General features: G+C 38.7%; 1 protein-coding gene across 1 annotated transcript in view; it reads right to left on the reverse strand.

Annotated features, from left to right (window-relative positions):
* Positions 1 to 12768, reverse strand: part of FHAD1 (forkhead associated phosphopeptide binding domain 1) — a gene marked incomplete at its 5' end in the record, with an annotated part of 2130934 nt that overhangs the window by 129070 nt on the left and 1989096 nt on the right. Inside the window, one exon of the mRNA XM_044060429.1 lies at positions 1227 to 1367. Within this exon, the coding sequence (XP_043916364.1) occupies positions 1227 to 1367 (141 nt within the window). The remainder of the gene's footprint in view (positions 1 to 1226; positions 1368 to 12768) is intronic.

Here is a 12768-nt window from a genome sequence, read left to right on the forward strand (position 1 = left end):
CTTATATAGGCCCAAGGGCTGACAGCCTAGTACTTACCTATGAACCTATGCCATCCACGGACTTTGTTTTTCCTTCTTGTATTTTGACTGATTGTATATTGTCTATGTTGAATAAAGTTTATGTGCTTAAAAACATAAAGACAAAGAAATCTTAACAGAGTAGCTCTGGCACCTCTTCTGCCCATGGTCACAAATGCTAGCATCAGCTTATATTATTACCTCAGTTATGTGCAAATGACGTGCTATGTAAAAGACCGGACCATAAGGGGAAATAATTTGATCTGTTTTAGAAGCATTTGTGTTAAAACAAACAAAACTATATTTTTCTATTTATTACTTTAATATTTTAAGACTAAAAATCCCATTAGCTCAAGTGTGTCTTATACTTAGTAACCTAGAATATTTGATCTGGTTAACTCTTTTCCTTCAAATCATACACTGTAAATGAAGACTGTGGACTTAGTCTCAGACCTACAGCATGAAAACTCTTTACAAACTCATCAAAGTCTTACACCTCCATTTTACAGTAATAGAAAATATGTCACACAGCAATACATGGCATCACTATTAGGATAATCTGTGACAGAATGCAGATAGAAATGTTATAACCTTACAATCAGTGGTGGGGAAAGGCCATCTTCCTTTCCAGTGAGATTCTGTGGTCTGGCCAGCTGACGGGTAAGGATATATACTTCAAAGCAGAATACAGGTTTGCAAATTTTTCAGCAGCCTATCTTGCATATGTGCTAGAAAACGTGTTTGCATTTGTTTGGTGTTTGGCACTTCTCTACATATTCTGCTTTTATCAACATCCACCTCAGATCAGTTCAATATCTCATAATCTCCCATTCACTCTCTGTTCATAATTTCACTCAAAAGAAGGCTACTCATTTGGACTTTACTTATTTATTTGTTTACCAGGAATCATAACCAACTGCAGACTCAGCCTAGGTTTAATCCAAAACAGGGACAACAAAAATACAAACAAAAACAATCACTGGAAAATGAATACAGTAAATTAATGTGCAAGAATGCACAGAGGAATGTTTATTTTTGGTGAACTAAAGCTGGCTCTGGACAAGAAGATGAAAAAATCTTCAAAAATTATGAAAATATGTTTTTAAGTACATTATACCATGTATATTTACAAAGATAATGTTGGAAAGCTGAAGGGAAAGCCAATGAAAGCAGAATGTATTATAGACAAAAACTGCCAGAAGACTTACTATTGTGTTCTGTAGGTTGATCAGCTTGGAAGTAGTGAGAGACAGTTCCTGGTCCTGTTTCTGAAGCTGTTGCTTCAGAGTATCTATATCATATTCTTTCTTCTTCAGTTTTTCTTGCAGGGTTTTATTTTTAGCCTCTGCCTGTAAAATATATATTTGTATTATTTTGTTAGTTGAAAATTAGAATACAGAAAAGTAATGAATTGAGCCAGAGTGACAAGTTAGATGTTGTAGTGTCAACTGAAGGTAGAGTAGTTACAAAATAAATGGCACCACTGAATGTCTTGATTTTCTGCACTTTCTTAAAATTTTTTACACTGTTCACTGGGAGCATTACTTAAGAATGCCACTTTTAAAGCAGTGTGTCAGGTATCCTTGTTTATTCTGAATATCCAAATATAATACAGGCGACAGAATTAAATATTAGTCATTGGAAGTAATTGAATTTCATTATTTCACATATCACTATTTATTATTCCTATGATGTAATCCTTCGTAGTTGAGAGACTGGAACAGATTGTGATTAGTCATGGGTCTGCAAGCCAGTGCCATCTTTAGAATTCTAGGCTTAAGGCTATGCTTCACAGCCAAATGCTTAGGTTCTCTGCCCCTTTAACTATTTATAAGCAAATCTGTCACATTCTCTCCACTTTTAAATGTTGCCATTAAAGCTTGCTACAATGAAGTTAATGTCTACCCTAAGGAAGAAGTACTCTTATCCAGAGTACAAACTGTCCCAATCCCAGTGCATGCAATAGATGGGGTGGTGGTGGTGGTGGGGGTGGGGGGTAGACGTGGCTGTTGAAGAGGTAGGCTGTGTGGGTATGTTCAAACATGAAAAGAAAAGGATACAAAATAAATATCTACATGGGTAATTATTCAATGTTAATGTCTATATACTTTCCAAAATAGTTTACATCTGCCGATTTCTTATTATAGCAAAATGTCAGAAGAGATAGATGGCATATCAAACTCAGGAAACATACCTTTGAAATGAGATGTACCACACCTGACATATTTCCCACATTGCATGTTTCAAGAATGATGTTTACAAAATTATGATCCATTTTTTGGTGGTAGCCTTATTTATACCTTTGCTTAAGAGTACTAGTTTCACAAATGTAGGGAAGACGGTGCTTACAACAGTCGTTGACAATGATTTACAGTATTTTCATAGAACAAAAGGCATTCTGAGGTGCTCTTGAACTTTTCCATCAGTAGATACACGTGCTACTCTACAAGTTGTGAGATATATTTTAACACATTTCACAGAGAGAATTAAGTCACACAGTGAACTATATACAATTGTAGTGGAATTATTCTGAAGTCTGGTTATACCACTTTTAATACTGGAAGGACTAAACATGTTTGGTAGTCCCACCAGACTAACACAACACACTTGTTTGTTCCAAAAAGCCAGACAAACTGCACTGACATGCTGGGGTTATTTGTATTCATGCAATGGAAACAAAATAATGTACTGAGAGTTTGCTTTTCAGGGGGCTGAACTCAGATCATTATCTGGGGGGGGGGGGGGGTTAATCAATCCAGGATAGCATATTAATTTAATTTATTGCCATTGTGATGGAAAGCTTCACATATAGCATGATGGAACTTATCTCTAGAAATTTACAAATTGCAGGCATCAATGAAAGGAGTCATAGTTTGATCTTGCGACTGTAAGCGGCTTGTTCAGCTAATAAATATTAAGGTCATGGGTAAACATCTGACAGAATACATTCCATAAAGGTCATGGGTACTTCCTCTATACAGAAAAACATTACCAGAGGTGAACCACAGGGCTCTGACCTAATCCTGCCCTCTTTGGTCTATACTTCTCTGACATGAAAGCTGATATTAAAAGACTGTGGCTAAACATGTTTTCTGATGATTCAGAGCTGTAGCTAGCTGTTCTGGTACCTGGTGTTGTCTCCTTATCTGGTACCCCTCTCAACTTTAAATTGAATAGTAAAAAAAAAAAAAAAAGCTCTTGTTTCATTTTAATTTGTAGGAGACTGATTGCTACATTTGATGCAAGCAACTGCTAGAGTTTATTCTGCACACAGAGAATTAAAGTGCTTCAGCTGAGATTGCATGTGCAGTGGATAAAGTACAGAAGACTGATCAGATTCTGCCAATCACATCCCCTAACACTCCTCCTGGGTTGGATACCCCTTTCACCCCACCCTATTTACTTCTCTGTGATGAATGCAAACTGGGGGTGCTTATCAAATCCCATTCTGACAATTAGCTACTCTGACAGACTAAAAGCCATAAACCTCTACTCAGTGTGACACAGTCTCCCGAAGGGTGATCTCTGGTTAGCCATCTGTGTTGTGAATGACCCAGCATTCTTTGAACTCCTTTACCTAAATAGACCAGTGGTATAGCAAATACCTATTTTAGGACCTAAACCTATACTGCCACATCAATACTCAATGGAATGACAGGCACCTAACTCAGCACTTTCCTCATTTCTGAAAAAGGTTGCCCTTACACATCAATCAGAGTATATTCTTGGCAAGAATTAAAATCAGTCTGCATAACTAGATGGGTGATTCCAAATTCTCACCCAAAAATATGTGCAAAAAATCTGCTTAATGAGGGACACTGTAGGTCTTCTATAAGTATTGGATGAGATGGCTGAGCTTCCTGATGGTCTACATGACCATAAACTTAGTAAGAACTTATGAATGTATAACAAATAACTAATGCTTGTAGTTTGCTGCTGAAGAGATTAATAGCTAGTAAATTTATATCTATTTGTGTGGGATTTGAACTTAATTCTTCTAGTGAGCCTTCTTCCATTAAGCCGTAAATCCAGTCACCAGTCTTAGTGAAGGCTATAGTAACAACAAGTTGACCAAAGTGTACAAGACTTTCCTATCCCCAGTAAGAGTCCAAACCATATCTTGTTGGGTCTCTATGCATTCCCAGACAAGCTAAGATATATATCTTTCCTGCATGTCCTGGGACTGTCCTAGGTCATAATTCCAGTGGGCCAGTCCTGGTTTATCTCCCACAAAAGACACATTAGGCCATCAACACTAGGTGTCAAACAGCACCTCAGCTGACTCTCCTGAATCTACAGGGTCTGTGATTAAACACTGAGATCGCCTCAACTTGCTGAACTACTCATGGTTACAGAGTTTATACACAGTAACTCTTGAAAGGAACACCACTTCTGCTACTTGTATCCATATCTCATTTTTCTGGTCACTACCAAAAATCTGTGATTCAGCTGTCACTTCAATTTCACATTCTGGTACAGTAAATGCAGTACTGTCTTCACTGCCACAGTTTTCCCGTAATGATGAACATTTAGCCTTTTTTATGCTATGTGAGCATTGTACACTGAGTTATGGTCAAGGGAAACCTTATTCAGCAGACTTTTATTTTGCATTATTGTACCATCTTCACCAGGATTGAGCACATAAGGCTGCATGATTTCTCAGATATCAATCGCTGCATTTCCTGATGTAGTGTAAATGTTACTATCCCAGCACCTGCAGATGATTATTTAATCATACAACACACCAGCAATATGATATTTTTTTCTGTGTATTTCGTTGTCATTTTCATATAACAGTTTTGTTTTTCATTGCTGTGTATGCAATTTAACAATAAAAGAGATTCATATTAAAATGAAAACAATAAAACAATGAATTGTACTATCCATCTTTTAAACTTCTTGTTGCTGTAAGTCTTAAAGACAAATTAATTACATATTTCTGAAAAAAGCCACATTCAGACTTTCTTTGAATCACCATTTATGTTTACTAATGAGTTGCTCTTTTAACATCTAGGGAATGGAATATTTTTTTTCCCTGAAATGAATGTTTACTCACTAAAGAAAACTGCCAAGGTAACAGACATACTCAGGCAATAGCACTTACATTACAACTAAATTAATGTTTTAGCTGGAGAAACTATCTTACTTCTGCAGAAGTAAATGTAGACCTTGACCATAGATAATGCCTTCAAGTCATATTTTCTTCTGACAGGGGAATCATTCATGAGGAATATTTAATAAGTTGAGACTTTCTTGTTTGTTGGAGCCAAAAGCTTAAAAAAAGCTAAAGTTAGTTTTGCTTTAAAAATACTTATGCCTGTGCTGGAAAGGGTTCCATTTATTATTATTCTGTGGTGAAGCATATTTCTGCAAAAACTAGCCGTTTGAAGTTAACAGATTAAAAAAAAAAAGAACTCTATCAGTTGTCAAATAATCTAAAATGCCATAAAAGATGTATTTACTGCTGCTATCATGGGTCAAGAAACTAACCAATTTACTAAGCAACCTTTACAGGGGGTGCTGGATTTGAACTTCTACTCACGTACCAAACAAAATATCTCTTCCACATAAAGCATCTGTTTACGAAACAGATGGCAATACTATAGCACCATAATGTCACTCCTCTGTCTGTCTCTATCTCTCTCTCTTTTTCTCATTCTGAGAATAGCAAATTATTCACCTTTTTTTCTTCAAAGGCCAGACTGCCAGCTTCAATGATAGTTAGCCTGGATAACTATTACTACCTGTGTTTAAGGACAGGGATTCCTCAGTTAGTTTCATGAGTTTCCTGCTGTGGGTTAATGCAGTTGTGGAGCATTCGGGTTCAGGCACCTAGGCGGTGCGACAACCCACTGTGAGACAACTGGAGGTGGACAGATGGCAGTATGGAAGTTTAGCTGCAGTGACAAATGCCTGCAGACAATTCCCTGTGAAAAGAAAAGAACCCCCTGCACCCTAACCACAGGTGTGAGACAAAAACCCTGTATGTGATCTACACACTACACCCCCTAGAAAACACCGTGTGCAACTAACACTGTAACATGTGCCTAGAATAGGATGCCAAGTGGGCATCAAAGTGGTACACTGAAACCTGTGTGCTGTGGGCAAAGCCTTTATTAATGCAAAATGTAAAGTAATGTGGGAAGTGCTTGGTGCATACTAAACCATGATATAATCATAACTTATAGAAACTTGCCACAGCACAGAGGAAATCCTGCACGTCACTATAGTCACACTTATGTTGCAAGATGTGTTTTAGACGACGCTCCCTTACAACAATTGCCTTCCTTCGTGGTGTCACAGGCATCCCCCGCAACAGAGATTCTCGACGGGTATCTGTTAAGTTCTGCTCCTGTTGGATGTGGATGTCAAGGATGATTTGCTTATAGTCAGACGTGACCAATAAGGGGGTGACCACTGGTGTGGAGCATCTGTCTCCCATGTTGGTAATGACCAGGTATGGGATATTGGAGCCCCTGGTGGGACAATGGATTAGTTGATCCAGGGCATTGGAATTTATAAATTCCAAGAACCACTGGGAAAAGGAGTTGTTACCTGAGTTGTTGTAAGGGAGCGTCGTCTAAAACACATCTTGCAACATAAGTGTGACTATAGTGACGTGCAGGATTTCCTCCGTGCTGTGGCACATTTCTATAAGTTATGATTTTATCATGGTTTAGTATGCACCAAGCACTTCCCACATTACTTTACATTTTGCATTAATAAAGGCTTTTCCCACAGCACACAGGTTTCAGTGTACCACTTTGATGCCCACTTGGCATCCTATTCTAGGCACATGTTACAGTGTTAGTTGCACACGGTGTTTTCTAGGGGGGTGTAGTGTGTAGATCACATACGGGGTTTTTGCCTCACACCTGTGGTTAGGGTGCAGGGGGTTCTTTTCTTTTCGCAGGGAATTGTCTGCAGGCATTTGTCACTGCAGCTAAACTTCCATACTGCCATCTGTTCACATCCATTTGTCTCACAGTGGGTTGTCGCACCGCCTAGGTGCCTGAACCCGGAGCAGGAGCATTCTGGTGCCTGACATAGCATCTGTACCATTTAACTAAATGGGATTTCCTAGTAGACATTCTTTTAGATCTTTCAGGATGGAAAAGGCACCCTGGGCTGAAAAAAAAAATATTAAAAAAAGTTCTTTCAGGAATCAGCTTAAAATCTAGTTACCAGGGGTGTAGGACTCTTCCTTGCCTCTGACTGAGAAGATAGCTACAAAGGGAATAGTCAAAAGCTATTCCACTGATGTGACTGACAGACAAGTGAGCTGGGGCTGTCTTGGCAAAAAGGGTCAGTTAGGACCATGCTTGCTCTTTCTCTCTTAACTTTTAATTGATATCTTAGAATAAGAGGAGCTAGAAGAAATGGGTAAAGCACACACAGCGCCAGTTTAAGCCATTGTTTTCTGAATTATAATGTAAACAGAAATGTGAGTTGTTTTTAAGTATGATAAAACCTGCAACAGATAAATTAAAATATGTGATTTAAACTACAATATGTATGTTTTTAGTTGCACGGAAATATCTGTGAACTTGAATAATTTTCTATGAATATTAAAAGGGAAAAAAGAAAAGAAAAAATATATTGAATATGTAATTGAAGTTGTAAAGTGTAGTTTCCTGCAATCTGTAAATGACCTGACCCATAGTTTTAGGATCTGGCTAGTCCCAGGCAGGAAACTTAGAGCCATAAATAGAAATAACTAAACCAAGAGCAAGTAAATAATCTCATTACCAATTACATTGTTTACATCTATAGACAGTAAGAAAAATATATAAAATCATGCAGCTAGGAAGGAACTATGCTGAAGCTTGGGCATGAGTCTTTTGCACTTTATCTCTGCCAGTGTTCTAAAAATACTGCCAATTTAGATGAAGGCAGCAATCCTTTAAATTCAGAAATTGATTAGGGGTGACTAGCTGTAGGTAGAGGTTTTCTTTCTTGCACTCTATTTCTTCAAAACGATTTTCTGTTTTTCATGCAATGCAAATCAATGATTTTCTGTATATTTAACTGTTTACAACATTTCTTAACTCATTATTTTCTAAGGCTATTTTTTATTTGTTCATTTTTAAAAAAGTTGTGTCTAGTTATCTTTACTTATTTATTGATTGCAATGGGGTATTTGTTACTGAAATGTACCAAACTGCTGGCATTTGCCTTTAATTGGCCATACCACCGTCTTACTCACAACCATTTGTGTTTACAACTATTTGGCTTATTAAAAAGAGTGGAACAATAACTGTGGCAGAGGTCCTCAACCTGATAATCTGTGTGTGTGTGGGGTGTAGCATTATACTGCATCAGGATAGACAGTTGTAGTACTGGACGATATTACTTGCCTTATCTGGAAATTAATGTGTGTATATGTGTGTGTGCGTGTGTGTGTGTGTGTGTGTGTGTGTGTGTGTGTGTGTGTGTGTGTGTGTGTGTGTGTGTGTGTATGTGTAAGAGCATATATAAAGCACAGTGACTGTGGGCAAGTGAGCACTGAAAGGCACTGAAATGTAGGCAATGATGAGAAAGCAGTAGATGATAAGGACATATGCTCATGTATTCAGTGCATTTTTATTGCATGCTATTAAGGCTAGGCTGTACTTACTGAATTATTTTGTGATTCATGTTTGTGTGCCTTGTTTTTACTTGACTCTGGAGTTAGTGGTGTGGCTTGAGAGATTATAATACTGATTATAATACTGTTGGCCTTTCATACTGGCTGGCATTGACAGACATCTGTGTGGCTCTGTCCTTCTCCCTTCACATTCACTGGCAATGGTGGGATTCAAACTCCATCTGTCATTCATTCTTTACAAGTGCCATTTGCTAAGTCTCAGGCAAGCCCTGCTTTCCTCTCTTTTGGGAAATAAAATGATAATTTCCTTTGGAGGTATGAACATTGTGAAATATTCACTTCCATGGACATCCAGTGTTTGTTTTGGTGTTTTGAGAAAAACAGACCCATAAAGTAAGACAAAAGAAATCTGACTTAACAGTCAATGTAGTCTTTTAGAGACACTTCTAAACAAAACAATGTGCATAAGTTGGTCTGGTCATGACAGGCTGAAACTCCACATTTATATATATATATATATATATATATATATATATATATATATATATATGTAAATATACATATGTCTTTCTGCCCCCATGCCTAGCAAGCATCAAGCTGCTTCACAGCACCTATACATTTCCCACTGGGATGAGAGCACAACTGTCCAGTATTCATCAAGTCCTCTCTGGAGCAAGAGCCACCACAGTATATTTGTTCACTGACTGGGTGAGAGTGGTCCATGGCACGACTGTCAAGAAGAAAGTCAAAAAGGCCATAGATGTATATTGATTCATCAATGATGGAGTACATTGAGAATCAATATATCGAAACCCAGACTGAATACCATAAAAACCTAACAACACTTCTAAAACAGCATTTTTGTATGGGGTAAACCCTCAACACCCCAATCACTTTAAATATACAGACTTAAAAATCACATAGCATGTATTTTTTGAAGTCCAAGTTTAGCAGTGAAAAAGACACATTCCTTTACCACACTGTCTGCCATGTCTGGAAAAAAAGCACACTGTACAACAAGACAGCAGTGTAAGTGAATAGAACAGAACCATTCACCTGGACTGCTACATTTCAATCGCACCTGTTGAAGAAACAGATTTTGATGAAAATCTGCATTTTGACAAAGTTGGACTCAGTGTAATGGATTATTCTAGATGGGATTAATCTGTGCTGGTGATCCATGATCACTGTCAGTGCTGCCCAAAAAGGAGGATGCATACTCCCTCTTGCTCCCTGCAATTACCACCAGAATCCTATGCCTGTGTCCCTACAACAGCTGTGGCCAAGCTGTTGTGACAGGCCTCGACCTACACTTAGAATGGCAGAGGTAAAAGTTGGGGAGATACCAAACAATACCAGCATAAGTCCATGCCTCTCCCCCTGTCCACCTCTCATCTAGCCCTTTTGCTATTAACTGAACTTCAGGGTCATTTGGGTCACTGTCAGTGCTCTATCTTCTGAGCCACAGGGCCACGATACGCATATATAAATATTTTTTTCTTGTCCCGAATAAATAACTGGTGCCAAAAATCATGGACTGAAACTAATTGCCAAATAGTTCATTATTATATCCTTTGGGAAGATATCTACCCTGTGAAACTACCACATTGACCACGTGCCTCTTAGAATTAACCCAGTTATTTGGGATATGGGAACTTAGGTGGACAGTGACCTAACCTTCCACCAACATATGTTCATTGTCATAAAAAGTCCTTTTATGTCACATATCTTAGAAGCAAATGGATTGTGCCTAGATCTAGGGATGTCACTGTCTTCCTTTACTGAGCACTGAATAGGCCACTCATTGAGAATAATGCCCTGTTCAGCATGTATCTGTCCAGACACAGTGAATAACTGGCATGTCCACAGAGATACATTCTTAAAAGGATACAAGGCCTAAACAATATGGCCTAAATGGATTGACTCAGAGAATTGTCACTATACTCGGTATCCTACAGACTGCTAAGAGATGACCTGTATCTAGCATACAAGACATCCTCCAATCCAATATTGATGGATTTACTGCATATCAGCAAGTCTAATGGCACCAGAAACACTGAGCCAGGGATCCAAACCTCTTCTGCAACATCAACAGAATGGTTTGGATACACAGGTATATCTTGCAGAGGATACCACTGCTCTGGAACAGACTCCCCATCCACATAAAACAAAGCTTACCTTGGTCTATATTCAAGCACAAACTAAATTTATGTATAGGAAACAGAAAATTTACCCCAGGACTGCCACCATACTACTAATGGACAGAAGCAGCTCCTAAATGCTTTATCTCATACATGGGTCCCTCAAATTATCTATGGTATGATCCCTATTATTCTCATTAAGAGTTACATATAATTATTGACCATCCCTAGTCATCCCTATTTGTAAATGTAGTAGAAATGTACATATTTGTTTTTCAAATCCATTCAACATAGTAACCATACAGAGGATTACAGACAAAACTACACTGGCAACATAAGTATTCAGATGATAATAAAGACCAGCCTTATCCTTGGATACTTTATGCCTTGTTTCTGTAGTCTTATGCGCTGGATCCTTGGCATCTGGATAGGGGCCATTAATCTTTAGTAAATTTTGAACTCTGAGACACAGAGGGATGGAGCTCTTACTATTATTCAGATGACCTGGGTCAATTATCAGTCCTGGAACAGGAAGAGCTAAGAATGGAGGGGGAAGAGTAAATGGGGCATGACCTACATGTTTCTACTCTGGGAGAAATATAGGATCATATATATTTGGTTGCACAGTTATGTAATATTCCTGACAGAGACTAAGAGACCACTGTTCATGTTGCAGGGGAAGGCAAGGCTGCTTAGAGGAAACTATCCTAACAGAAAAGTGAGGGGATGTCTTCCATGGTCATCCCATTGGATGCCCTTCCCTAGCACTTGCTGGGTGAGTGCAAAGAGTATGAAAGAATAGTTGTGCAACATTTTACCATAACCATAGATGTCCTTCTCTTCCAAGTTTCAGTATTCATAACCTTTGGAATTCCCCATCAAGGCAACTCATATGTCCAGCCAGTATACAAAAGACGTTTGCTACTGCATGGTATATGCAACGTTGCACATAGCAAGGCAGGTAACTTAGGCCATAAAGGTGACGTTGGGACGTGCCATTCCTCAGAACTGAATGCCCCAGTCAGAACACCAGTTCAAGGATATGAGGTATATCACATCATCCAGAAAACAGCAAGTACCAAAGGAGTAGGAAGGCAGGATAGAATACTGCAACATGGAAGAGAAAAACATCTACGGTTATGGTAAGATGGTACAATTATGGCAGACTATTCTATGTCCTTCTATGACTATGTTGTAGTATTCTTAACCTTTGGGAGAGTATCAGAGTTCATGGAAAGGAAAGGGAGGATGGCGCAAAGGAGGTTTCTTTGAACCCATGCAGGACTACCCTAGGAAATCCCGCTTTGAACAGGGAGATATTGTCCAGTTTGTAATGTTAGGTGAAGATATGGACAGAGGACCATGTGGCTGCTTCCAAAATAGATGCAGTGTCCAGGCCTTTGAAGAAAGCCCCTGAAAAGGCTACTGCTCTAGTGGAGTGAGCTTTTGCAGAGGAAGCAAGTGTCTTCCCATGGGAAACATAAATGTAGGAAATAGCCCTAGAGATCCATGTAGAAATAGTCTGTTTGGAGATATCCAATAAATGAAGGACCCTTTTTATTAGGGTTTTTAGGGTAAGGAAAAAAGGTGGACAGATGAATGGCTTGGTTTAGGGACAAGTTATTAACCATCCTGGGCATGAAGGAAGGGTTAGCATGGAGAGATACCCTGCCCTTGTGGAAAATGAGAAATGGATGGAAAGCCATAAGGACTTGGAGTTCAGAAACTCTTTTGACAGAAGTGATGGCTATTAACAAAATCATTTTCCAAGTTCAAAATTTTAAAGAAGCTGATGCTGCAGGCTCAAAAGGAGCCTGAGTAAACTTTTCCAGGACAACATTTATATCCCAGGGAGGAGGAATAGGTCTTCTGGGGGGGGGGTCTACTGTAAAGGATGGCTTTGAGGAAGAGCTTAACTTCTAACCTAGAAGATAGAGAAGCAGATAAAGGCAGACATGCTGAAATGGCTGATAGATGGGCTTTAAGAGAACAGTAAGCCAACCCAGCCTTAAGTACGAAAGA

This window comes from Protopterus annectens, chromosome 2.part0 (assembly GCF_019279795.1).
Source record: "Protopterus annectens isolate FY-2018-M chromosome 2.part0, PAN1.0, whole genome shotgun sequence".
Lineage (NCBI taxonomy): Eukaryota > Metazoa > Chordata > Ceratodontiformes > Protopteridae > Protopterus > Protopterus annectens.